Source organism: Ursus arctos, unplaced genomic scaffold (genome assembly GCF_023065955.2).
Source record: "Ursus arctos isolate Adak ecotype North America unplaced genomic scaffold, UrsArc2.0 scaffold_30, whole genome shotgun sequence".
Classification (NCBI taxonomy): Eukaryota; Metazoa; Chordata; class Mammalia; order Carnivora; family Ursidae; genus Ursus; species Ursus arctos.
The window spans coordinates 23,069,050-23,096,752 of record NW_026622986.1 but is presented as its reverse complement, the minus strand read 5'-3'; the positions used below and the strand labels follow the sequence as shown (position 1 = coordinate 23,096,752).

The 27,703-nt window shown below is 45.2% G+C and overlaps 1 protein-coding gene across 4 annotated transcripts in view; it reads right to left on the bottom strand.

Annotated features, from left to right (window-relative positions):
* FAM171A1 (family with sequence similarity 171 member A1) overlaps positions 1 to 27,703 on the bottom strand; it is a 145,820-nt gene that overhangs the window by 75,077 nt on the left and 43,040 nt on the right. For all 4 annotated transcript variants that reach the window (XR_008956572.1, XM_057304751.1, XM_048219502.2 and 1 more), the window contains exon 2: positions 1,936 to 2,163. Coding sequence is in view for 3 of the 4 variants with exons in the window: in XM_057304751.1 (XP_057160734.1) it covers positions 1,936 to 2,163 (228 nt within the window). In the remaining variant the exon portion in view is untranslated. The remainder of the gene's footprint in view (positions 1 to 1,935; positions 2,164 to 27,703) is intronic.

Genomic DNA, 27,703 nt, shown 5'->3' with positions numbered 1-27,703 from the left:
ATAAGAAATATGTATCTGGTCTTGGTCCTGTTTCTGGACCACCACTCCTAAACCCATGGAATTTCCTAAGTGATAAGAGCCATAAAGGTGACTTGTGTTACTCCTAACATGTCCCTTTCAATGTGGGTTTAGCTAATGAGGTGACTTTTGGAAAGGCCCCTAGATAACCTAAGGGTGGGGGCTGGTGGCAAGAGGACCAACCAAGTTGGAACGTTCAGCCCCACCCCCTTGACCATGGGGAGGGGAGAAGGGCTGGAGGTGCTGTCAATCACCAATGGCCAATGAGTTCCTCAGTCCTGATTATGTCATGAAGTCTCCATACAAACCCAAGAGGATGAGGTTAGAGAGCTTCTGGGCAGGTATGCACACGGAGGTGCTGGGAGGGTGGTACGCCCAGAGAAGGTGTGGAGGTGCCGTGCCCCTTACTACATCCCTCGCCCATATGATCTCCTCCATCTGGCTGCTCGTTGTTAGACTTTGTAATAAACCAGTTATCTAGTCAGTAAACCGTGTTCAAAACAAAAAACAAAAAAATCCCTATAGGCCTAAACTGGCGTCACTTAGGCCAAATCACCACCCCCAGTTTCAACCTCCCCCAGAAATACAGTTTTAACTGGGTCAGTCATGAATTTTTTTGATCAGCATCAATGAGGTAATCTGTCACATGGGCCCTCTCCATTCTCCCTCGAAAGAAGATGAGGTGACCCACCTAGTAAGATCCCCTGACGTCCCCCTGAAGAAAAGTGACCTTGCCTGAAACAATCCTTTCTTTTCTTTTGCTAATAACTCCTCACCCCACCCTCCTTCCTCTAAAAACCTTCCCTTTTGTGCCACTCCTTGAAGTTCCCCTCTACTTGCGAGATGGATGCTTCCTGCTTCACAGATCACTTCGATAAAGCCAAACAGACCTTCAAATTTACTTGGTTGACTTTTGTTTTAACGACTGTCCCTGAGTTCTGTGAGCTACTGCGGCCAATGAGTCGAACCCGAGGAGGGGGGTTGGGGGACCTCTGATTCATAGCCAGTGGGTCAGAAGCCCAGGGGACAACGTGGGCTTATGATTGGCATCTGAAGTGGGGGAGAGGGCAGTCATGTGGGACTGAGCCCTTCACCTGTGGAATCTGGTGCTATCTCCAGGTGGATAATGTCAAAACTGAGTTAAATTGTAGGACACCCAGCTGGTGTCCGAGCATCTAAGAACTGCTTGATGTATGGAAATACCCACACATTCAGAACCACTGGGAGTGAGGAAGAGTACTGAGGAGACACAGGAGTGGGTTCTCCCTTAGCAGGTGAGAAGGGGGAAAGAGAAAGACAGTGTCCCCATCACCCCCCGCCTCTCTGGCCAGTGTTCTCTCAGGCCCCATGAAGCAGAATGAGGAAACTCTGTTCCAGAGCACTGCCCCAATGGCATCCTGCCAGTTAGAATCAACAAAGTACGAAAGAGGACGCTAGGGAAATGGGCAGAAACTCTAAAGCTTTTGATTCTGTTGTGTGTGTAAACTGAGGGAGAGCCCCCATCTGCTTCATACAGGACCCCACCTTTCCTTCCCATAAGAAGCCCCCAAAAGTAGGTGCACCTGGGTGGCTCAGTCGGTTAAGTGTCTGCCTTCAGCTCAGGTCATGATTCCAGGGTCCTGGGATCAAGCCCTGGTATCGGTATCGGACTCCTTGCTCACCAGGGAGCCTGGTTCTCCTTCTGCTGCTGCCTGTTGTTCCCCCTGCTTATGTGTGTGCGCTCTCTCTGTCTCAAATAAATAAATAAATAAATAAAATCTTAAAAAAAAAAAAAAGATGCCCCCAAAAGTAAAGCAGAGACTAAACCCCTATTTTTCTGATCATCTGCGTCCCACTCTCAAAATTGCTTCTGTGCCTGACTCCACCAGTAGCCTGGACCATGAGCTCTGCTTTGCAGAAAGGTTAGGACGGCCTTACCGGGTAATCGGATTGGCTTCCACGGGGCAGAGTTCGGCACGTAGGCGTGCTTCGTGGCAGTGACGATCAGCTGACTGCCCAGCTTATACTGGAACTTGATGAAGGCGACGCCATCTGTCCCCGAGGTGCCGGAAGCAATGGACACCTGGTTGGTGAAAATCTCGATGAGCGCATCTGGGATGGGCTGGTGGGTGCTGCCGTCACTGATGTGGACCTTCAGGGTCACCTCTGGAGTGAGGGAAAAGCAACAAAGAACAATCGCTATTACCTGGCCCACCTCAAAAACAACTCTGCTGTAGCTGATGGGTGTGGAGCGGGGCCTGTGCTAAGCAAACCTAGATCTAATCCAAAATATGAATCCTTGGAACCAGGGAACGTTTTCGTGTTAGAGATTCCTTTTTACTTTACAGGATTTCACTTTTTTTCCCCCCCAGAACCAGTGCCCATCATAAACTGCCTTCCTCTTTGCTCCTCCCTGCTCACCCCAACAAATAACCGAGAGAAGAATGCTATCCCTTTAAGACATTGCGTGACAAACACAGGACTCTCTTATCCTTCCTAGCATTGCTGGCACGCAGGGCCCAACATGGCTGGAGCGGCTACAGAACGACCCTGCAGGCTGAAAGAGCTGCACCCAGAGTCTTCACAGTCCTGCTGAGCATGGACGAGAGCTACCCGGGATGGCTGTGCTGGTAATCATGAACACTAGACCGAAAAGCGGACCAAAATGTCTTTGAAAAGGAGGACCTGAAGAGTGGGAAGAGAGAAGCTTATAGGAAGGAAAAAAAAAAAAAGAAAAGTAAACATTTGAAAAGATAAATGAATGTGGGTGATAGATCAAAATTAATGTTAAAAACCTAAAACGGAATGGATAATTTTCATTTGTTCATGCAAGAGATGTTTATTGAGCTGCTACCCTGTGCCTGGCGCTGTAACTGTGCGAACCACCACGGGGAAGAAAAGTGAGGAGACAGGTGCTATGGTGGGGGAGGTCTGGTGCAGGCAGCAAGGGGCCCTGATGGAACAGCATGTCCAAAGGCTCAGAGGCAAGAAAAAACCATGCTTCCTAGAGAAACACAGACAGGTTGTGAAGGATGGCAGACAGTGTGAGGGGCATGAGGCCCCGTGTAAGATAAGGCTGCAGAGGCGAGCAGGGGCCAGACCACTCAGGGCTTTAGAAGGAACCTGAAAGGATCATCATTCTTGATCCCAAGAGCAATGGGAAGTCACAAAGATTTTAAACAAGGGAGTGGCAATTAAATTTGTTATAGAAGCATCTGGCTGTGGGGAAAGACAGACTGGGGAAGAGGCAAGACTGGAGACTGAGCGTCCACTTACGAGGCCTCTGCAATAACCCAGGAAGAGAGGAGGTGGACAAGACTCCAGCACCATGGTGGACGTCGATTAGAAGATGCCAGCACAGTACTCTAGAACAATTAGAAGTGTGTCCCGCTCTGAGAAACACTTTTTGCTTAGGTGTGAAGGAAGTGGCTAGCACCCAGGGACGTACATAATTCCATGGGATACTCCTGGGCACTCCTTGACATACATTTTGAGCTGCTTGAGATAAAGAGGCAGGGGCAAGGACAAGCAAAGCCCCTGCAGGTGACCAGGGAGGCTCATGTCTACAGAACCACTGCAGTCTGGCTCAGGGGAGTGCCGGACACGGAGGGGGAAGGAGGCAGGTGCAGCAGTGCTGGTCCTGTGGGCACAAACGCCAGAGTCCTACTGCAATTTCCACAAGGTCTGAATCTGAGCTCCACCCAGTTCTAGCCATGGAGCCCGGGGCAAGGTACTTATCCTCACTAGGTCTGTTTGCTCCTCTATAAAGTGGAGGAGACAACAACACATATCTCAACAGACCGGTGAAAGCATTCAGTGCAATGCCTCACAGAGTAAGCACGAACACGGCGGTTACCATTACGCTATCCCAATCACTGTGCTTGGAAGCGCTCAGTCATGGCGTCCGGCGGTGCCTGGATGGGGCACAGAGAAGGGCGCTCGGAGGGGAGAAAGGGATAAAACAAAGTGCAGGGATGAAGCATCCCTCTTCAATGAGTAGTAACTTTACATTCAACGTCCTTTCTCAGCTGGGGCAACCACAGTGAGAAGAATGCCTTTTGGTTCAAGGACTGCTGCCTTGGTAACTGGCCAACTACCTTATAATTACTAAAGCAACCTTCCGAATCCTGCAAGTTAGTCAATCACCCATTTTTTTCACTGAGTGATTTGATATGTTTCTTGACCAGACAACCATAAAGAAGAACTAAAGAATCCTAGATCTATATCAGAGATTTGCACCAAACAGATCTCTCAAAACCTCATAGACAGACAGAAATAAATGGTAAAGAAGCTGAACTTGGCTACTTGGTTCAGGGAGAAAACTAATGTCCACAGAGGGATAAAGTCAACATCACGAAAAGCAAGGGTATGGCGTTACAAAATACACTGAGTTAACCCCCTTCAACCTTATCAGTGGCCTTAATGCAGATTTGCAGGACGTACACCACACACGTGTTTTCTTATTTAATCCAAGTCTTGGTGTCCCCAGGTGGCATGCGAAATTATAATGTAAATTAACTCCACTTTCATGAATACTCACACAGCAGAAATCCCCCAGGACAGGGCAAGTGGAAAGGTAGCTTTGTAGGGCTGCAGGGACAATATACGTAATTTTGTGGTAATGAAACATTTACTAACAATTGAGACTACAGGGTTCCTGCTCTCTTCACTGTTTGCTGCTTTGCAAGAGCAGCTAAGATTTGGAAAGAGCTAAAGCATTCTTGAATCAACAGCGAAAGGAGTTTTACTATAATCAACGTCCTAGATTCTACTAGTGGAATTTCTTCTAATACCAGAAGCCTACTCTACATTCTGCAATTATATACTTTGAAAGAGATTGTTTAGCTACTTCTTTAGGTTCACACCTAAAGGATGAGGGAGAATGTCAGTACAGTTAGGTGATTACTACAGACTACTGGGGTATCATTTTCCTAGAGTAACATCTAGAATTAGGTTGTGCATTCAACAGCAAACAAGATTGTTCCCACCAGGGGACTAATCTTAGGACGAGGTGAGGCCCTATTTACTGAAACTACTCTCACTTTGCAGATTAAAGGAAGACCCTATAAATGGCCCAAACCGAAATATGCATTAAGATGCACTCCATATTGCTGCTGCTGTGAGAGCTCATGGGTCCTGCTGACCTAGGGCACCATTCTTTTACTCCTCACCCTGAACATTCATCACCAAGTTCTTATTGATTTCAATTGCAGAATATATGTCACAAGGCAGGCCTTTCTTTCCCATCCTTGTTAAGGTCGCCTTATTTCAGACCCCGCTGTCCCTCACCTAGACTGCGCTGCCCAGCCTCTTCACGGAATTGCCACTGTTTTCACACCTGCCCCTGAGATCCCACCGAAGCCAGAAGGAGCTAGCCGACATCCTGATCTGACCCCTTCCTGTCCCCCTTTAATGCCTCCCACCAAACATGGCCAGATACCAAATGTGGCCAACGGCTTATGTTTGAATGGTCCATGAGCTATGAAGGGCTTCTACTCTTTTAAATGGCTGGAGAAAAAAAAAAATCAAAAGAATCGTGTCCCATGAGGATTATCTGGAGTTTGAATGCGTGGCCATAAATAAAGTTTTATTGGAACACCGCCACAACCATTTGCATATCGTCTAAGGCTGTTTCTGCATTTCAGTGGTGGAGTTCAGAAGTTTTGACCTTAGGGCTTGCAAAGCCTGAACTATTTACTATTGGCTCTTAAAAAAATCTGCCAGCCCCTGACCTACAGGATACACTTCAGGGCATCTGAGGTCCTCCACGGTCAGGGCCCCTCCCAGCCCCGCATATTGCCCACAGGCCCGCAGATGCCACCCCATGCTTTCCTTACTCCTCCTTCTCATCTTTGTAGGAAAGGCCTTTCTACAAGTTACTTTCATGTTCCTCATTCCTATTCACCTTCTAAAAGCCCTACATAAGGTTTGAGAAACTGCCCCTGCCTCACCAACCCCTCCCCAAACCGGGTTAGAGGCCCCTCGTCTCCATCCCCCAAAACCTTATACACCGATGCCGCTTCTCTGTTTCCACTTGAGTATTTGCTGCAGGCCCACTATGTGGGGAGACAAGAGGACCTTTCGGCTTTAGATAGTAATTTAGATAGTAATTTAGTAATTTAGATAGTAAATACCACATGTAATTATGAACCGAGGATGCCATCAGGAGGGGGAACCTACCTCCAACAGGGAGGTCAGGGAAGGCCTCTGGAGGAGGAGTCTTGTAAGCTCAGGCCTGAAGGACACACAGGAACCAACCAGTGGAGGTGCAAATGCCCTGGGGTGTGAATGACCTGGCCGTTGGAACTGAATAAAAACCGGGGTAGAGGGAATGCCGGAGTGCAGCCACCTGTCCTAACACTGCACTGTCCAAGACAGGGGCCACCAGCCACCTCTGGGCATCTAAATTTAAGCTTAAATTAATCAAAATAAATTTAATCAGAAATTGAGCTCCTGGATCAGACTAGGCACATTTCAAGTACTCCACGGCCACCTGTGGCAAGGGGCTCCCACGGTGGCCAGCAGAGTTGGAGCATTCCCAGCATCGCGGAAGATTCTATTGGATAGCACGATCATGTACCACAAACACTCATCTCAGGATCTGAGCAAAGAAAGGCAGGTACCTGAATGGTTCGATGAGGAAAATACATCTGAGCACGACTCTGACGCAGCTCTTCAGCAGCCCTCATGGGGTCTGACCTGCCCTTGAAGTCCTTACGGTGACTTAAAGGGCTCTGTGTTCTCTATTCCACCCCCAAGTATCCACCAGCCCTCATTTCCTACACCTGCCCCCATTCAAGGAGTAAGGAGAAGCCAGGGTTCTGGGAACATGCTTGTGCCCAATGTTCTTTGCGTGGCACGCTTTTCCCCAGCACCCTTCCATGCATCTCTCTCCTCCTCGTCTGCTTAAATGTCACCTCCTGGGGCACCTGGTAAGCATCACTCTTGGTTTCAGCTCAGGTCATGAACTCAGGGTGGTGAGATCGAGCCCTGCGCCGGGCCCCATGTTCAGTAAGGAGTCTAACTTGAGATTCTCTCTCTCCCTCTGCCCTCCCTCCACTCACTCGCTCTCTCTCTAAATAAAAAAACCCCACCCCCTGAATGACTTTAGTGACCACTAGTTCTTTTTTCTAACTTTTAAGAAAAATTTTTTAAAAATTTAATTATTTTTAAAATTTAAACTCAACATACAGTGTAGTATTAGTTTCAGAGGTAGAGTTCAATGATTCATCAGTCTTATGTAACTTTTATGATGGAAATTTTAGAACATCTATACAAATAGGAAGAATAGTATGAGGAAACCCTCTGCACTGATCAAGTTTCAAATACCAACTTTCTACCATTCTTCTTTCGTCTATTCTCCCGACTCAACTTTTCCTCCCTCTTTCCTTCCTTCTCACTTTTTTGATGGAACATTCTGAGACAAATCCCAGACAATTATATTAGGTCACATTATTTTCCACAAATATTTCAGTTTACAACAGATAAAGAGTTGGGGTGCCTGGGTGGCTCAGTCAGTAAAGCATCTGACTCTTGATTTCGGCTCAGGGCATGATCTCAGGATTGTGGAATCATGTCCCACATTGGGCTCCTCGCTGAGCATGGAGCCTGCTTAAGATTCACTCTCTCTCCCTCTGCCCCCACCTTCTCCCTCTCCTAAAAAAAACAAAAACAAAAACAAAAAACCCAAAACAACAGATAAGGACTTTAAAAATAACCAAAATGCCATTACCATACCCAATGCATGGAACAACCTCTTTATATTATCTCGTATTCAGCAAAAATTCAGTTTTCTTTGCTTGTCTAAAGGCAATTTTTTTTTTCACAATTCTGACCGTCCTATCTAAAATGGCAATCTCCATGTCTCTGATACTCTCCTGCGGTTTCTGCTTCTTCTTTTATGCACAACGCTCATCGATTCTATGTGTTTATTAACTGGCTGACTCCTCCAGAATGTAAACTTCGTGAGAGCTATTTTGTCTGTTTCTTTTTTTCTTCTTCATTCATGTATTCTAAACACACAGAATAACGTCTGGCACATAGTAGGCATTCAATAAGTCTGCAGAATGAGTCCCTAAAACTAACTTCCAGATATCATCGGATACATTGCCTAAATAGCCCTGGGTTTTTGTTGTTGTTGTTGTCCCATTTATTTCCTATTCATTATTGTTTTTAATAGAGACTACTCAAATTCATTTGAAAAGCATTAATTCAGTTAGCTAATGAACTGTGATAATTAGAAAATATTTACAGTACACTTAGCATGACATTAGATATTGTGGGGGATCAAAAAAGAAGAAAAAAGATATGGCTCTTGTGTTTATGAAGTTTAGGGTTTTTTGGGGGGCAGTGGGAGAGGTAAGACCAACTGAACAACCCATGTGACAGAGAGCAAAAAGGATGAAACTGGGTAAGCAGAGTGAAAAATAGAGCAAAGAAGAGACTAATGAGGTCTGGAGTTGACAAACAAAAACAAAGATAAAAAGCTCTCCCAAGTCTGCAGAAGTAGAGGTGACGTGGGGGTGAAAGAAGACTCACAAAGCGGGGTGCCCGTGAGCGTCCTGCACGAATACTGGCCAAGATGCTTATGGTTTATGGAGTTCAGCATGGGATGCTTCTGGAAGAGCTGAGAATTAAAGGGAGGCTCGAAGGATAGTGTGGGAAGATGACCGGTATCTCTGGAACAGTCTTCCCCTTTGGACTGTGCCCCCACATCATGCATTCAGCCTCAGGCAGATGCCAGAAACCTCGGTTTCCCAGCCTCCCTGGTCAGCAAGGAGGAGAAATGGACTTCTGCGAATCTGATGTCCTCTTGCTGGGTTCTGATTTAGAAGACAGCAACATAAAAAAGCAGGTGCTTTTTTTTCTGACCGAAGGAGGATGCATCTGGTTTGGGGCCCACGGTGCAAACTGTCCTGTCTCAGTGCAGGAGGGAGACAGGGCGTCCCCGGCTCAGTCTCGCCATATTGCTTGGGCACTGTTCTGGCTGCAAGCCTCGTCCCCCCAGGACTTCTGTGAGCTACCTAAAAGCTTGACTGATGTCTTGTCTGGTGAAACTAGCCAGAGCGGGTGGTGGTGTCTGCACTCCTCAGCTTCTGGACTGTCCTAGCAGGACACCATGTGGCTGAAGACTGTCGCCTTGGAGCTGCACCCACCGGGGTCTCCTCCCACGCTCTGGCCTAACTTCTCCATATGTGTGATGGTTAATTTTATGTGTCTACCTCACTGGGCCACGGGGTGCCCAGATATTTAGTCATCATTATTCCAGGTGCTTCTCTGTGGGTGTTTGGGGATGAGATTAATATTTAAATTGGACTGAGTAAAACAGATTGCTTTCCTTAATGTGAGTGGGCCTCACCCAATCAGTTGAAAGACTGAGTAGAACAAAAATGCTGACCCTCCCCCAAGTTCCTCCTTCCTGACAGACTCTGAACTGGGACGTGGGCTTTTCCTGTTTTCCGAAGGTGAAATACCGGCTCTGCGTGGGTCTCAGGTCTGCCAGCCTTTGGACTGAGACTACACCATTGGCTCTTCTGGGTCTCCTGCTTGCTGAATCACCCTGCAGATCCTGGGGCTTCTCAGCCTCCACAATCCCATGAGTCAATTCCGTATAATGAATCTCGTTCCACATAAACATACATCCTATTGATTCTGTCTCTCTGGAGAGCCCTGACTAACATAATACCCATCCTGTGTTCCCATTCTGTCTGATCGTGGTGGGTGGACCCCCCGGAATGTGGGCTCAGGTCTCTTCTCGCTACACACTCTTACTCAGCGAATTATTTCAGGATCAGGAATTCAGCCACCACCTCTAGAGCATTCCCCTCAAATTTTCACCAGCCAGTCAAAGAACCGAGAAGGAAGCAACCACCACTCAGGAATTCTCCCTCCACCGTGACTCAGGGCTCCTTCGCTCTTGGCAAACACAGAGTTTGGCTCTGTGGGCACCAGCGAGTCCATCTGAAGTAGTACAAAGAACATCTGCTTTGTGGGTAGAAAATGAAACATTATCTTTTAGTCATTTCCTTTCTTCTGCCACAGATTTAGAACTAAAGGCAACAAGGCTGTTTCAAATTGTTGGCTTTGGAGAAGCCACCAGTTAAGCAGCAAGCTGAGAGCAAACATAGTGGTAGGGGCGAGAGGCAGGCAAGATGGCATTCACTTTGCAGACGCACAGATGGAAGCCCACTCAGGTTTCATGCACTGCCCACGAACCCTGAGGTTTTTTTCTCTCTGTTTTCCTCTCCCGCATCTTCATCAAATACTTGATACCTTGAGTTACTTTCCTGCAAGTGACAGAACACATTATTTCATAATCTCTCATCCAAACTCCAAGACCAACATCTCAAGCTCTCTGTCCTACTCCAGATCGGAAAGTCCTTGGTGGTTTTTGCTGGGACAGAGCTGGGAGACCACGCTCACCTGCTCCTTGAACAGCCTGCGCCTCTCACCTTTCACCTCTCACAAACTCTGGCTTCATCTGGGAAGGGAAAGTGAAGTTTGTGGACTCCGTCTTTTTTTGTTTGTTTTGTTTGTGTTTCTGTGAAGTTTTTGGCTCCCTGTGGCTGTTTTTCATTCCCTTTTATATCCCCTCAAATTAGTCTTTATTCTGGGATTTTAATTTTTCCTTTCCTTTTGGTTTTTAGAGCTGTTGGTTTCCACAGCAACCCACCCGGTTGGAAATGCAGCATTTGCCAGGTTGGCCAGAGGGGCCCTGCAGAGAGAGGTCTTTTTCCACCAGCAGGCCAAGCGAAGGCTTCCATCCCAAGTTGCCTGGAACCCTTGTGGCTGCCTCACCCCAGGCCAAGGGTGGGAAAGGAACTCTCTTAAGCCGCCAGCACTATGATTAGGTAGACTTCACCAAAATTCAAAGGAGTTATGATGGCTTTTCATGTCTTAAAAACATTTTCCAAATGGGAACTTATTTTTTTTTTTAAAGATTTTATTTATTTATTCGACAGAGATAGAGACAGCCAGCGAGAGAGGGAACACAAGCAGGGGGAGTGGGAGAGGAAGAAGCAGGCTCACAGCGGAGGAGCCCGATGTGGGGCTCGATCCCATAACGCCGGGATCACGCCCTGAGACAAAGGCAGACGCTTAACCGCTGTGCCACCCAGGCGCCCCGGGAACTTATTTTTAAAACGTTATCAGACCTTTGCTCTAGGAGACTTTGCCCCATGTTACTTGGTGGTGACATTTTTACAGTATCAGAAGACTCACAGAATTTCCCTGTCTTTATGCAGCAATTACAGGCACATCCTAGGATGCCCGACGTGGGAAGAGGAAACTTTCCATCTATTGTATTTCTTTTATAAATATGAAAGGTTTATTTTATTTTATAATCTGGCAAAATTAGAATGTACTTTGTACTAGAGTTTTCTTATTTTCTCCAGTTTCACATAGTGCATATGCACCCTATCATTCAATTTTATTTGCTCTCAAAATTTAATGAATCATGTCTTTCAAGCAAATTATATATATATTTTCAAGATCTCTATATAATATATATTGTATAAAATGAGATCTCTTATGTAACCTATTATATTAACGTATACTATATTAATTATATATAATTATTATATGTTAACATATACATTATTTTATATATAAATAACATTATATATTATATGTTATGGTTACATAATATATAATATATAACATAATATATATCTTACATAATATACAACATATAATACATATATATATACACACACATATATAATACATAGGACAATAAAAATCTGCTCCAAGTGTATATCCCAGGACTCCCTTATGTCCAATTTTAGGTGCACTTGGAGCATTTGGCACACCTTGTGTGTGGTTAATTATCATAGTAGTATTCAGTATGGCATTCTTCTGCAAAGACCAGCATTTCTGTTCTGTCCTCAGAGGAGATAGGACAATGCGGGTGTACTTCAGAGGGACTGATCTGCTGAGTACTAGTCCCTCTCTCCTGGTCCCCCTGATTGTCCTGTCAGGAGCCATTCTGTACTGAAGACACCTTTGGTCTTCATTGAATCAGGAGCTGCCCTGAGACCTATTAATCTGTGGTCACAATATCTGATACAGAATTCCTCCCCCGTTTTGGGAGGTTTTCCTTGCAAATGTGTCCCTGAATTATCAGCGGACGATTATGATCTTTGTATTTCCATTTGAATTTCTATTCACTTGAAAAAGCATGGAAGAGGTATGTTTGCTGCTGCAGCCCCCAGGGAAGTTAGGATCCCATTTTGTGCCTTTTTCTGTTTTACAATCTCTGGCGACTGACTTGGGCTCTGAACTTCATGAAAAGCCCGCTACATGGTAGACTCCACAGTTACAGCTTCCGTTTGGAATGAGGAGAGATCTGTGCTGTTTCCATGAACGGCTTCTGCCGGCTGCCCACCTCTGCAGGATATGAGCTTTGAGCTTATTTCCCATCACAGTCTCAACAGACTCTGTCCGCACACAACACATTCTCTCACCACACCCCCCACCTCCCGTCTGTCTGTCCCTCTCACATATGTTACTCCCATCTTGGCAGGGCTGCCAGGATATCTCTGGGCCATAAATCAGTGGATTCCTCCTCCCTCCTATAAGAAATATGCATGAGGGTCAAACCAATGATCATCCCATTAACAATTTTCTACCCAACACCACCAAGTTGCCAAGAATGTTGAAATACACAATAAACACTCACAAAAACACAGCAACTAAAGAAGCTATGACAGAGAGAGAGAATAGATGATGTATCCGTGTATGACACTGACTTTCTATTTTTCTTAAAGCAACAGGATGGCTTCTTCCCCCCGCAACCTGAAACACTCTATAATGGAAGTAGAAAATGTCATACTCGAGTACCGACAACCTCCTGAAGCATGTTGGATAAGCATCCTGTTAGGTCTCTCTCTTTACCACTCAGTTAAACGGCAGAAGTCATTCTCTGTTATCGACCCGCACAAAATGAAGCTTTCTGGGGCTGGTCCCATACGTGCGTTATGCTATAAAAGCAACTATAAAGTGACTACATTCTCGTGACTGGTCAAGGGGTTATCTGGGTAAACATGCCAGGACAATCTGGAAACTGTTGCTGGACTGGCCTGATTCAACCCAACAACTTACATACACAATCCAAGTGTTCGCAGGCACAACCATTTCAGACTGTTCCTGTGAACCCACCTAAAAAAGTTATCTGACAATAAACGAAACAGACACAATCCCAACCCTCTTACGTGGTAACAGGAATTGCTCAGATGTAGCTTTAAAGCACTATGTGAAGGTACGATTAGTTATCTTGGGGAGAACTTCTCCAAAAAAATTCAAACCGTAGAATGAAAGATGTTCCAGCTACTCAGAGGACATAAGAATTCAAACAGTTACTGAGCATCAAGATGGTGCTAAAAATAGCTTTTCACAAAGCTACGGCTCCAACTCTAGACACCTTTTCCATAGAAATCAATGCATATGTAAAAACCTAACAAAATCCTCCTTGTAGTCAGAAATGGGAAAGGACACAATGATTCTGCCATGGTGATGTAAATATGGCAAATGCCTGTATAAGCTCACAGAGCGTCCTTCCGAACCGAACAAGAGAATTATGACAATGTAACACTCTGTGGACAAGCGGACCCACAAGTGTTTGTAAGGAAATCACTGAAAGCAAACACTTTAAAAGGCTTCTGTTCTGTTGGTGCTTTAAAAATTTTCACAAAGTCACAAAGTCCCCTCAGGAGAGTTTGGAAGAATCTGGGAACTGCGAAGTTAATGAGCAATATTAAGCATGTCTATAAAATTAACATACACACCTTAGCCAAGCTTTAAAGATCTGCTGGAAGATGCTAGTGGATGGTTGCCAAGGAAACCTGGTGGAGGAAAAAATGTGTGTGTGTGTGTGTGTGTGTGTGTGTGTGTGCGCATGCATATGTGTGTTTCTAGATCTCCTTATATCTATGGATATACACTTTTCATAGTTTTTGTCTACGACTAGGTAGACAGCAACATGACATGACATTTATTCTGAATAAAGAAGCCTAAAGATGTTTATGATTACGAAGTTTTTTTGTTTTGTTTTGTTTTTTAGCAAGTCATTTCTCTCTTTAGGAAGAGAACAGAAAGTGCTAAGTGGGAGCTAGTGGTGAAGAAATGGACTCATTAACTACTTTTAGAATGGAAAAAAGGGGCAAAAAAATGCAAGCTGAAGTGGCTTGCTGGAAGGCTGTGAATAGCCCAAGTGTGCGAGGCTCTCTGGCACTTGAACTTCTGTGAAAAAAGATAAAGGTCCCAGAAGCAGCTGGTTTAGTCAATGCAGTGATTAAATCACCCGTATGTGCTTATCTTTCCAAGGGAATGGAGATAGTAACAAGCTACAGTGAACCTATTATTAAAATGTTCTTTTCTGCTTCAGAAAGAAGCTTAAATATCTCAGGACGCTTTAAGGTCCTTGATGTGAGTGTCTAGGACTACTGCCGAATGTATACAGGAGGCATGTCTCACAGCCACAGTGTGCAGGGTTTGCTTCAGGCTCCTCACTCAAGGGCTGTGTGGTCCCAGTCAAGCCCACAACCTCCTTGAGCCTTCATGTCTTTATCCATAAAGACCTTATAGGATTTGCTGGAGGACCGGCGACGATGTTCAGAAGGCGTCTGCTAGCACGAGCTCATTCCTTGCCTCCTGGCCCACATTCCCCTAACTTTACCGGGTGAAACAAAATCTCAGGGCTTCCCCTCTCTCCACCTCCAAAAGCCTCTCAATGAAAGAGAAATTTTAAAAAAGGAACATAGTATGCTTTTCAGAGCACAGGGCTGAGGACTCTGACAACCTGTATTTGAGTCTCATCTCCCCACTGACTCCTTAATGCTCTTAATTAGTTTTCTCATCTGTAAAAAGGGAGGTAACACTGAGCCCCCCAACATCATCTCATAGGGCTACAGTGACATAGTAAAGTGCTTACTATAGAACACAGCACATGGCGAGAGTTTAATAGCTGTTAGTCATTTCTGTAATCGGTCCCCAACATCTGACTTGTACGTGAGGCTCACCAAGGACCTTCAGACAGTTTACAAAAGACTTCCTGAAAAGGTTCACGGAAGATTCTTCCTCTTCTTTCACACCCAGCCCCCAACAAGTCCCAAGGGCACAAGGAGCTGCCACTGCTAGGAGAGATGTCTACACGGGTCTCTTGTATTTCTGAACATCTTGTAAGGCATAGACGACTCTCTGTTCTAGACTATCTCTTCAAGGATGTTTAGTGACCAGCCATGCAAGATAGATGTGTCTTCCTCGAAGTAGGGACAGACATCCCCTTTGGGTTCCCTAAGCTTCTGTAACACAACCCACTGTGTGTGCGGGTATCATCCAGCCCTATGGGAAAGGGGGTTCAGGAAACTGGGGCAAGAACACCGATACTCTGGCTCTTGCTACTGCTGTGAGGGATATACATGTCCTTCATCTCTGACCCACAAGTGTTGTGTCCTCCACCTGCATGTATCACGCCACGGGAGACTGCTTTCTTAGCTTACAAGTAGAGCAGAATACAGACTCTTCACAGTTCTGGACAGCCTCTAAGGAACCCAGGGTAGTCCAGGATTTATGAAGGTACTGAGGCAGGAAAGGAGTGGGTGGGGGTCCTGGGAGAAGGACCAGGAGAGTCAGAGGGAAAAACAAGAGATAAGACAGTCCCAAGTTTGGGTGAATGCCTTTTAACTTATGAAGGTTCTTTTTTACCAGAGCAGTTTCAAATTCTCTCTCTTTTTTTAAGATTTATTTATTTATTTTGAGAGGCAGCGTGAGAGACCATGCACACGCGTGAGCAAGGGGAGGGGTAAAGGGAGAGGGAGAGAGAGAATCTCAAGCAACTTCTGGCTGAGCAAGGAGTCCCATGCAGGGCTCAATCCCACGATGCTGAGATCATGACCTGAGCCGAAACCAAGAGTTAGACGGCCACTTAACCGACTGAGCCACCGAGGTGTCCCTCAAATTCTTAAATAACCCTCTCAGGGATGACCCAGGCTGCCCTTTTCTCTTGGCAAATTCTAACCTCTCCTGCTCCTCCTATCGCACCTATCCCCCTACCAGCCACTCTGCTCCACTCGGTTAACAGGATCATGACACTCCAGTATGTTCCTCATGGACCCAGCCTCCCCCACAGGAAAACGGGGAGAAGCTGCAGACTCAGTGGGTTTTCCACTCCAAGCGTTAGTGTGTGTTCTGTTTGTTTTTAAAGCACTGATCATTTTAGTTCCCTTTTAAACTTTGAGAGTTGAAAAGCCACATTTAGGTCATCACGGGCAATAATGACAAATGGAATTAGAATTTTTTTAAAAAAGATTTTATTTATTTATTTGACAGAGATAGAGACAGCCAGCAAGAGAGGGAACACAAGCAGGGGGAGTGGGAGAGGAAGAAGCAGGCTCATAGCAGAGGAGCCTGATGTGGGGCTCGATCCCATAACGCCGGGATCACGCCCTGAGCCAAAGGCAGACGCTTAACCGCTGTGCCACCCAGGCGCCCCTGGAATTAGAATTCTATGCTAAGTAGTTGCTGTTCATTTAACATCTGAAAATGTACATTTGTTTAGTGAAGTACCATTTCTGCTTTTCACACATTTGAATAAATTCTGTATTATGTCTACATGTTATAGACCTTATAATGTTCTGATTAATACCAATATTTACAAAATCCAATTTATAGGGGCTGTCTAAGAAATTTAAAACTTTTCACAACCAACTTAAATTTCCTGCTCCATCTGAGGGGGAAAAACGTGACTCTTCTGAACAGCAAAGTACTGGCCCTTGGGATTTTTTTCCATAGTGAGCACCAATGTACAATATTTTCCACACAGTTTAAGTTTATAGAATGGCTCTTAATTTGTGCCAAATGGATTAACATTTCACTTTCTAGCCTTTATAGCTCATGTACTGGCATCAATGTCAATAGAGGGATTTTATTTTCCGCTCTTGTCTTGAAAAATAAGAGTTCCACACTCCTCCTCACTGCCAACTCGATTAATAATTCTACAACATAAAATGGAGATTTATTTTTCCAAGCTTTAGTACAGAAGGTCTGCCGTATTTTGTCTTATATACTTGGAAGCCGATGCTATTATTTGCTCTTCTTCACAAAGGCAATATTAAATGTCATCTGTCAAATGGGTCGCACATGTACACTCACTGAAAAATCACTTGGCTCAGATCAAGAATTCAGAAGTTATTGGAGGGGCAGGGCCAATGAGTACATCCCAAAGAGAGCCTGCTGGCCAAAGAAGTCAGGAATACGATTGTAGGCAGAAAAGTCCACGTATGGAAGAGGTTACAATGAAGCTTCAGGGTGGCCAACTGCGGACCGGCCTTCCCCACCCATGAGCCAGGGAGAGAATTCTAGTTAGAACACCTTCCCTCTGGGAATCTGAAGAACCTGGGAATGGGGGAGAAGTCGTGGGAAGTGTCAGAGCCTTCATCCCCACAAAGATGAAACAGAGAGCTCTTGGCTGTGCTCTTTTAATCCTTCACTTTACAGATGAGGACTGAAGCTCTCATGCAAGGTCACATGGCTAGCTTGTAACTGAAATGGGAGTGTAAGGATGAGTAGGTATGTTAGGCTTTGACATCTTAGCTAAGGTTCTGCTGATCCTGCAGGGACTCCCTGTCCCAGGGCTAGCTAGAGAGCTTGCCTTCATATGCAAACTAACCTGTCCAGAGCCCACACCCTCAACCACCTCCTTTATGGGGCTCTCACACTGTACGCCACTATCCACCTGCCTTACTGGTCCCAGGGCCAGATATCAGGCAACTAGGGACAGCCCTTTACCCAAGAGCCTGCTGGAAGTATTCAAACTCGCCTATCCTGGCCCTGCCTCACTCATTCCCTCCCAACAAAACCATAAGAAGGCTCTTGCCCACATTTCCCCTCACTCCCTCTGACTCCTGACCAACCTGCTGCTTCCCCATGTGAACCCTGACAATGTCATGTCGTGTCCCTTCCTCTTGGGAACTCTGAGGATAACTAATTATTTTTTCAATGGCAATCATCTCCTAATCTCACCATGCCTGAAGAATAATACAATCTATGAGTTTTTTTTTTTAAAGATTTATTTATTTATTTATTTATTTATTTATTTATTTATTTGAGAAAGAGAGAGTGAGAGGAGGGGCAGAGGGAGAGAATCTTCAAGCAGACTCCCCAGCGAGCATGTAGCCCAACTCGGGGCTCAATCTCATAACCCATGAAATCATGACCTGAGCTGAAACCAAGAGTCAGAGGCTCAACCGACTGAGCTACCCAGAAGCCCCTACAACCTCTGTTCTACAATAGTAGATGACTCAAGGTTTTTCTGGCTGAAGATAACTCATGAGCAGAGTTCTAGTTACACTTGCCTTGAGGAAGAACTTTGTAAAAGTCTCGGCTACATGAATAAACAGTACATTCCCAGTCACAGTGCACATTCAGGGGTGAGAGGAGGCACTGAATTGTCAGGGAGGCATGAGAGAGGACTCCGTATGGGCCCGATGAAGCTCCAGGTTACCTTCCAGACTCTGGCAGCTGTCAGCTGAATCAGGGCAGAGAAGGAGAAACTACGGACTTACAACAGCAGAGGTTAGCTGAAGACGTCAGTCGAAGAGTGGCTCTTAAAACAAGATGCAAAATGGGGGCGCCTGGGTGGCACAGCGGTTAAGCGTCTGCCTTCGGCTCAGGGCGTGATCCCAGCGTTGTGGGATCAAGCCCCACATCAGGCTCCTATGCTATGGGCCTGCTTCTTCCTCTCCCACTCCCCCTGCTTGTGCTCCCTTTCTCACTGGCTGTCTGTATCTCTGTCAAATAAATAAATAAATAAAATCTTAAAAAAAATTAAAAAAAAATAAAACAAGATGCAAAATGGACTGCTGCTAAGGGGGACCAGAGGTGGAAGGGATAATAAGGAGACTCCTGCAGAAGGCCAGTCCCCAAGATCACAGAGAGGGGCTTGCTGGTACACACGGGAGTGTGCAGGATGGTGGAGACAGAAACAAGAAGGAGGGTGAACTTGAATGTGGACTGACCCCTGTCAACACAGGAGAGGAGAGGCCTGGGCAGAAGTTCTCAGTGGAAAGGTACCAAAATATCACTAAGGAAGGGTCTGACAGTGTGGACAAGAACCCGCAAAGAACCCGTAGGCAGAGCACGATCCCATAGAAAAGAGACAGGTGCCTCACGGGCATCACTTTAGTGCAAGGTCACTGCACAGTTCTTGCCAGGGCTGGTCCCTCTCTTCACACAATTTATGCAAATCATTTGATTCAAAAAGATTTTAAGTTATGGATTTCAGTTTAGGTGTTTCACGGAGGCTATAACAGGTAAAGTATTTTTGGTTCTCCTTTGAAAAAGTCACACAAAAATACTGAAAGCACGCAGAAGAAAAAATGTTTAAACTATCTTGTCATCAATATTAGTAAGTTCAGAGTAATTTATTTAGCTCTTTTAGAACAAGGTGTTCTTTTGAAGTTGACGGCCAAGACCATCCAATTTAGGGTGAAGACTCTCAAGGGTGACCCCACAATGGAAATGAGGGCAGTGGCAAAACTGCACCCCAAACACGACAGTCTGTACACAGAGAACCGGCAATTACTTCTGGATTCCGTTCTTCTGCTCAATTAGGTCATAGCCACTTTCTCATCGGATCTAAATTCAGCAAACATCCATCATGGCCAATACTTCTGCCAAGTCAAGCTTCCCAGAACAAGGCTTTTATCACACCGTGGTAGTTTTGGAGTGAACTCTGGGATCCTTTCAGGGTTTGGGTTGTGACATTTTCTGGGTACAGACTTGTACTTGGACCCAGGGCGCTGGGGAAATGGTCCCTGTTGAGTGGTCCTATTTCCTGCTTCCGTGTGCTGACCCAGCAGCATAAGGAGGACGCCACCCACATATCCTCAACAGGGCAAATACTTTGACTTGTTTTTCAGGAAGTCGTGAATCAACACAAATCCAACAACCTCCCCTTCCCTGGCTTGCTGCAGTTGGATGCCATATACGTGGCCCATGCGAGCTAAACCCGCCCCCTTGGCAGAGCACATACCAGCTTCTAAAAACCTTGAGCTACGAGGCCATACATAGGTTTACAGAGTTAGGACTCTGTCTTAAAGTAGACAGCGACTGGAGGAAGAACCCCAGACAATAACATTCACCACCACGAGAACATAAATATATTGTTCCAATACTGTGATGCCTCCTTTCCAAAACCAACCAGTATTTAGAGCTTATTTATTTATTTTTAGAAGAGAGAGAAAGCATGAGCAGTGGGAGGGGCAGAGGGTGAGGGAGAGAGAGACTCTCAAGCAGGTTCCAAGCTCAGCACAGAGCCCGAGGCGGGGCTTGATCTCAGGACCCTGAGATCATGACCTGAGTTGAACTCAAGAGTCAGATGCTTAACCCACTGAGTCACCCAGGCATCCCCAGAGCTCATTTAGGAGCATGGGGGCAATGTGAGGAAATGGAAACTTTTAATTATTAGAAAGGATTAAACGTTTGTGTCTTTCTCATTCGTTTGTGTCCATAGGCATTAATCTTTCAGAATCACTGGTTTTGATGCAGACAACTCAAATGCCAAATGCTGTCCTCCACGTGCAAGTAGACAATCAGCATACACAGGATTTACTCAGGAAGGGCGTGTACCGTAATCAGACAGAAAGGAAAACTGTGACCTCATTATAAAAGTTCATAACTGTGAGGGTTAGTTTCCTAAAGAGACTTGTAAATAGACAAACATCTGCTAACATTTAGTTTTTAAAAGGACAAAGTTAGTTTTTAAAGATACGGAAGAGCTCAGACATGTTATCTTGACAGAGCCTCTGTTGATCATTATTTCCATAAAGAACTCCTCTGGTTTGTCAATTAAAAAAAAAAAAAATGTAATCCTGGGCACCTGGGTGGCTCAGTTGGTTAAGTGTCTGCCCTTGGCTCAGGTCATGATCTGAGGGTCCTGGGATCAAGCCCGACATCAGGCTCCCTGATCAGTGGAGAGCCTGCTTCTCCCTCCTACTCTGCCTGCCGCTCCCCCTGCTTGTGCTCTCCCCCCCCCACTATCAAATAAATAAATTTTAAAAAATGTAATCTTTACATGAACAACGATTCCTAGTTGCAAACGTGGTCCTACTTACTTTAAACTTCAGACAGGCCATCTTCTTGCTCATCTATTATGATGTAATTTGCAAATAATAAATTAATGAATGTAGATCACTTAAAAATGAATGTAATACAAATTAGGGGCAAGCAGAAACCAAGTTTATCTCATTTTTCTAACACACATATTGACTGAAATAACCGATATTTAAGTAACCTGAACATGTGCTCACAACTCACAATTTAAAAGCCACCTGAAGCAAACCACCGTATGTATGCAGTCTTGTCTGCCAACTGCCCAAGTTTAAAATGAGATACTCAAGAGCATGTAATTTAAATCCACAAAGAAAACAGAATATTTGGAGGTGAATAATCTAGCTTCTAAAGACTTGCTGTTGGACGGGAACAAAATCTGCATTTTCTATGCCTTTATTAATTAAAAACACAGGAAAACACTACTGATGTTTTAATGTAAAATGTTCCATGATCACAGTAAAAAAATTTTTGCTTAAAGACACAGTAAATCTTCAATTAGGAAGAAAGACTATTAAAGGTATGTTTAATTTCTAAACTCTGATCTCTAATTTTGGCAGGTGTCTGGGATTTGTTCTCAAGCAAAGAACAAATTGTATCTCAAGACAGAAGTTGTCTTTTGGGTCTAGGGACCCCCCCCCCCCGCAAACCTGACAATAAAAGATGGTTGAGCTTCACTAGTCACTTGTACCTGATGTTAAATTTTCCTGCTGACCTTGAACCACCAAAAGTATATAAAAGAATGATCAGTTCCTAATTTCTGTCGCCATGCCTGCATGGTGTGGATTGAGGAAAAGTGTTTGGTGAGGGAGAAATTTGATGGGAAAGTATAACACAAAATTGAATTAAAAAAAATAAAAACCTTGCAGGGGCACATGGGTGGCTCAGTCAGTTAAGTATCCGACTCTTGGTTTCGGCTCAGGTCATGCTCTCAGGGTCGTGAGATTGAGTCCCGCGTCAGGCTCTGTACTCAGCAGAGATTCTCTCTCTTCTCTGCCCTCCCTCCCCCCCACTCTCTCTAATAAATAAATGAAATCTTTAAAAAAAAAAACCTTGTATATGTACAAGGTATTAGTCTCTGAATAACTATCATATAGATTCCATTATTTGATCTTAGTAGTAATACCATCATATAGAACAGGTCATGTCCACAATTAATAGTAAAGGGAAGTATGACCTAAAATGTTCAAAAACCCTAAAAATGGAGGTTGAGAGGCAAACAGGTCTGGTCTTTGGGCAGCAGTGCTGTGACCCACTCCAGCAAGCTCTGCAGAGAAGCTGCAGGCAGCCCCCTCTCAGCTATAGCCCTCTGCTAAAAACTCTCCCCAACTGGCCTGTCTCCAAAACAAAACTTTCTTCTTGTGTAAGATCTGTAGGGTTTAAGCATCATTCCTCCAGAGAGTTACTCCCTCCCCCTCCCTATGCCTGGAAAGCAGGACAGACCTTTACCATTGGGACAAGAGTGGGGAGACGGGTCCCAAAGGAGCAGCAGAGCCGGGTAGCACTGGGCCCAGGGGACCTGAGGGATGTAGGGAGGGAGGGCGGGAGGGAGGGCTGCCCTGACATACTTCTGTTGGAAGCCTCATCTCTGCTTTTCATGTCCCTTCCCCCAACAATACACATTTACAATGATTGCCTTCCTTTCCAAAAATGGGCCACTTTGTCTAAGCATTTGTTTGAAAAGTCTAAGCAAGCTTTTGCATTTTTATAAGCACAATATTGGATATGTGCAAGCTTTCTCCAGCACAGGTATAACCTCGATGTATCATTTCAAAATTTTCCATTTGCATTGAACATGTTGATGGACTGGAATGGAGGGAGAAGCTAGAAAGAAAACTGAACCCATATTCCCTTCTAATTATTTCTGACCCCGTGCTGCACAAGCAGGTAAGGGCGTATAAAGGCTCCAGTCTGCATGAAATAACCTTTGCCTTCAATGTGCAAATGCTTTTGTTTCCTCCTTCAAACAGATGTGATCTCCTTCCTGTCATTGAAAATGAGTAGTAAATATGGCTTAATCTCCATTCATCCTGGGCCTCCCTTAAACAAGTTCTAAAACACTTTTGTGGGGGGTGGGGCGGGGTGTGCAGACTGAAATCTAGGCTCGCCTCTGCTAAGTCTGGTGCACTTGCTGTTACATCAAACGAAGCTGCCTGAGATTCACGCCCCAGACACTGCCTTTCAGATCTGAGCAGACCAGAAGGTCACCAAAAAAAAAAAAAAGAGAGAGAGAGAGAGAGAGAGCCCCCCACTTATAAAAGTCCACTTGAAAGAAAACTGAGAAAGAAAGTCTGCTCCAAGTTTCAAAGCATCTGGCAAAATGCAGGTGATGCTCTTGCTGGCCCGTCACCCTCCCCCCAAAGCTCTCCTTGCCACCTTGCTGCTGAGCTACGAATTTAGTCCACTCGTATGTGGGGAGGTTTTTAATGCTTTTTGTTCTTGGAGCCCCTTCTTTAAAATGCTCTGCTGAGGCAAAGTATGCATGGAGTCTGGTCTGGCTGAAGCCAGTAGAGTGAGGCTGGGGAGAGCCCCTGGCCTGGAGCTCCCCCTTCCTCGAGGCACTACCCGGCCCTCCACACCTGCGTACACGGCCGCTCAGGCAGAGGTCCACAGAAGGGCCCTCTGTAAACTGCCAAGTTACTTTTTTTTTTTTTTTTTAAAGATTTTATTTATTTATGTGACAGAGAGACAGCCAGCGAGAGAGGGAACACAGCAGGGGAGTGGGAGAGGAAGAAGCAGGCTCCCAGCAGAGGAGCCCGATGTGGGGCTCCATCCCGGAATGCCGGGATCACGCCCTGAGCCGAAGGCAGACGCTTAACGACTGAGCCACCCAGGGGCCCGCAAGTTACTTTTTAAAAAAACCTGGCACCAGCATGTCATTCCACAACCATTCTGAGTTTAGCCCTTTTTTATTTTCGAGGGAGAGGTTCTTGATGAAGAAGCAGAGCACTGATCCCATTCTGGCGTGGGCTCTGCCACTCCCCGTGTGCCAGCAACCGAGCGCAGGTCTGGGCAACTGGCCCCCGAGAGTCCTGGAGTCTCACAGCACATGATTAGAACGTGTTTCTTTCTCTGTGAACATGCGTTTGGTGTTCCTACTGTGAACAGCAGGAGAATCTCCCCGCTCCCTGCTGTGCAGCGGAACCTTCTCTCCATCCCGGATCTCCACGGCTAGAGTAAGGCCATTGGGAGACCCCAGGAGCTTCAGCAGGGCGAACTCCAGCATCTGTGACGGAACTGCCTCTAGAGCTTCCCTGCCCCGGTCAGTGACCCATTCCATGACTGCACAGCCAAGGATATGAGAAAATTCTTCCTTGTCCTGACCTAACATTTTCCTTTCTGTAACTTCTCTCTCCTCACTACCCTAACGAGGGCCTTGGGGAATCAAAGATTAACACTTAGCCTCCCTCATGAAGACCCTGCCTAGCAAGAATTTGGAGATGACGACATCCAAACCATAGACTGCCCCCAAATCATTTATACTTCCACAAATCTTTATTATAATAAAGGCACAGGAGACCTGGGCACTTGTAGATGTAACTTTTGTGTTTCTGTATATTCCCAAGTCTGTTAAAGTATAAAGCACATCCAAACTAAAAGAAAAAATTAGGTGCATAAATAAACATTCCAAGACTAAAGAAAAATATAGACCTCCTGGGTGGAGGACACCATTCATTATTCCCACTGTCATCCTTAATTTGGAAAAAAAATAAAATTGTTATTTATTATGGAAGCCACTTCAGGATTTGCAGGAGCGTGCGATTGGAGAAAAGCAAGCCTCCACGTTCCTCCAAGAGGGCGATTCATTTCCTGCTAGAACAGAGCAGAACTTCATTTAGTCCACACTCTGAGCAAGTAGGAACTGCTCCTGTCCCACATCCTTGGTCCACAGAGCTGAACACAACCCACATGCAGGGATCTGGCCCCTCTTCCCATTATCTCTCCTGAAGTCTTCGGTCTTGCCGGCAGATATTTCCTGTTGACAATGTGCTTCCCTGATCAGACCCAGAGAAGCCAAGTTCCAGTGCCAAAAACGATGATGTGGAGGGGTGGTACGCCAAGAGCCTGATCATACAGTATATGGCAGGGCCAACCGCCACCCTGTGATTGGAAAGGATTTCAAAACAGGAGGCCACATACAATGGTATAAAAACATAGGCCTGAATGCCTGCCATCATCTTCACTCAGATCTTGACATTATCGGGAAAAAAAACAAAAGAAAAAAACTACCACACGAGAAGAGAAATACATTTGGCATGTTTTAGAATTCTTTAATTATCTGATTACCCAAATATTCATTTTTAAAAATACAGCAGACCTGGGCACTTGCTGATGTTAACTTTTGTAGTTTTGCCTATTTGCAAGTCTTTTAAGGCTGGCCATGTGGGGAAAACCATAATTCATCCAGGGTGTGAATCATGCTCACTGTATAAGGAAGACGGTTATTGGGCCCATCCGGCCAACTACCCCACACCACAGGCTAACCGTGGCAGGGAGTTCTCTGTGATTATCAAGTGATTTCTGGGGGAGTTCAAGGAACCCTGGCACTCCTCATCCCTGGGGCAGATCAAGGCATTTCATCCCAACCCTACAGACAGGGAGCATGCCCCCAGTAGCCTGCCTTCTCATGTGCCCGGGGGAAGGTGAGGGAGCACCTGTCTGGGGTCCCAGGTAAGACAGGACAAGCCGGCATGGCTGCAGCAGTGGCAGAGAGGCTGAACCAGCTCCGCCTGGGCCTATGTCCCTCTTCTCTTCTTCTGGAGTTGGGGGGTGTTCCTGTGGATTGGCCTTGCCGTTCCTCATCTCACAATGGTAAATTCTCAGACTCTAGTTCAGAATGAGAGAAAGAGATCACCCTCTGGTCTTTCTCTCTTAAATGTCAACTTTACTGAGGTGTAATTTAGATGGAAGAAGTTCACCCATTGTAAGAGTGCGGGTGAATATGTTTTGACACATGTATATCCCCACGGAACCGCCACCACCACTGTGCACACAGATCTAGAACACTTCCATTACCTGCCAAAGTTCCCTTGTCTTACAGCCTGTTCTGATCGTTGGATCCATCTAATAAAGGAAGACAGGGGTGCCTGGGTGGCTCAGTTGGTTAAGCGTCCAATTCTTAGTTTCAGCTCAGGTCATGATGTCAGGGTCCTGAGATCAAGCCCTGTGCCGGGCTTGGTGCTCAGCGTGGAGTCTGTTTGTCCCTCTCCCTCTGCTCCCTTCCCTGCCCTCTGCACTCTCTCTCCAATAAATAAATAAAATCTAAAAAAAAAAAAAAGAAAGAAAGAAAGAAAGAAAGAAAGAAAGAAAGAAAGAAAGAAAGAAAGGCAGAATGACTTCTACTCTGAAGCTACTAGCTGTGTGTCTGGGCAAGTTATCTAATTTCTCTTTGTCTCACTTTCTCCATCTGCAAAATGGGGACAGTAATAGTATTTAAAGCAGTGTACTATGTGTGAATTATATGGTGTGCTAAGAGCAGAGCATTGAGATTTGTGCCTGGCATGAGGCTAGTCTTCCACACATGTGGCTGGTATTCTGCCATCATCATCATCATTAGAAATGGCTGACCTTCCTTCTCTGTGACTGAATTTCTCTGCCACAGAGGGTGCTTGGGATACAGCCCTGGGGAAATCACTTTTTGATACCACATTATCCCATTATTCTAATAGACTTAGTACATCTGTAAATACGGATTTATGCACGAAGGTCTCAGGAAACACTCCTCTCAACTGAAAGAGTTTATTTATGTTTTAACTAATCAAGATTACTGAGACCTTGATCACATTGGCAACCCATTCCTATTTCCCTGAGACTAACCTGGCGTCCTCCTCAGTCCCAAGCTCAGGCCTTAAGGAGGTCTGCTGTCCTTTTTACTGGGGACAAGGAGGGGTTGGAGGGGGTTGAGATTTAGTGTAAGGCAGAAAATTAATATAGAAAAAAATATAAAGAAGCATAAAGAAAAAAAATGTACACATACAACTCCATCTCCCAGAGGCCACTAAATCTGACATTTTGCCATACTTCCCCTCAGGTTTTTATCTTGGTTTGGATTTTTTGCTGTATTTCCTTCCATAGCAAAAAGGTTCTAGTACATGAACATTTTTTACATTTTTAACTTAAATTTAGTGTATAAATATTTTCCCTTGTCCCTAAAAACTTATGTTAAAGATCACATATCATTCCAGTATATGGGTATGTCGTATGATTATCCTCTATTCTGGAGTTGTAGGTTGCTTCCAGTTTTTCATGACTATAAATAATGCTCTGAGAACTCTTGTGCATAATCTACCTGTTTTGAATAATAGCATTCCTTGGCTTATTGAGAAGCTGTATGTTCTGTTTAGACCATCTGGGCTGCGTCTGGAACACAGGCATCATCCCAGAGGGTGGCTTCCTTCCTCATTGTCCATGTGCTGGAAGGACATGCTTTGGTGTCCTTCCAAACTGCAGAGTTACTTTGTGTTAAGTGAAGGGTTTCTTGTGGCCCTGTTCTTACAACGAGAGCATCTTTCTCAGTGATTCACTGCCTTTGGCTCCTTTAATTCTAAGAGGCCATCCCAGCTTTTAGGATCAGTCTTCTAGATGCTGACTTAGTGACTGA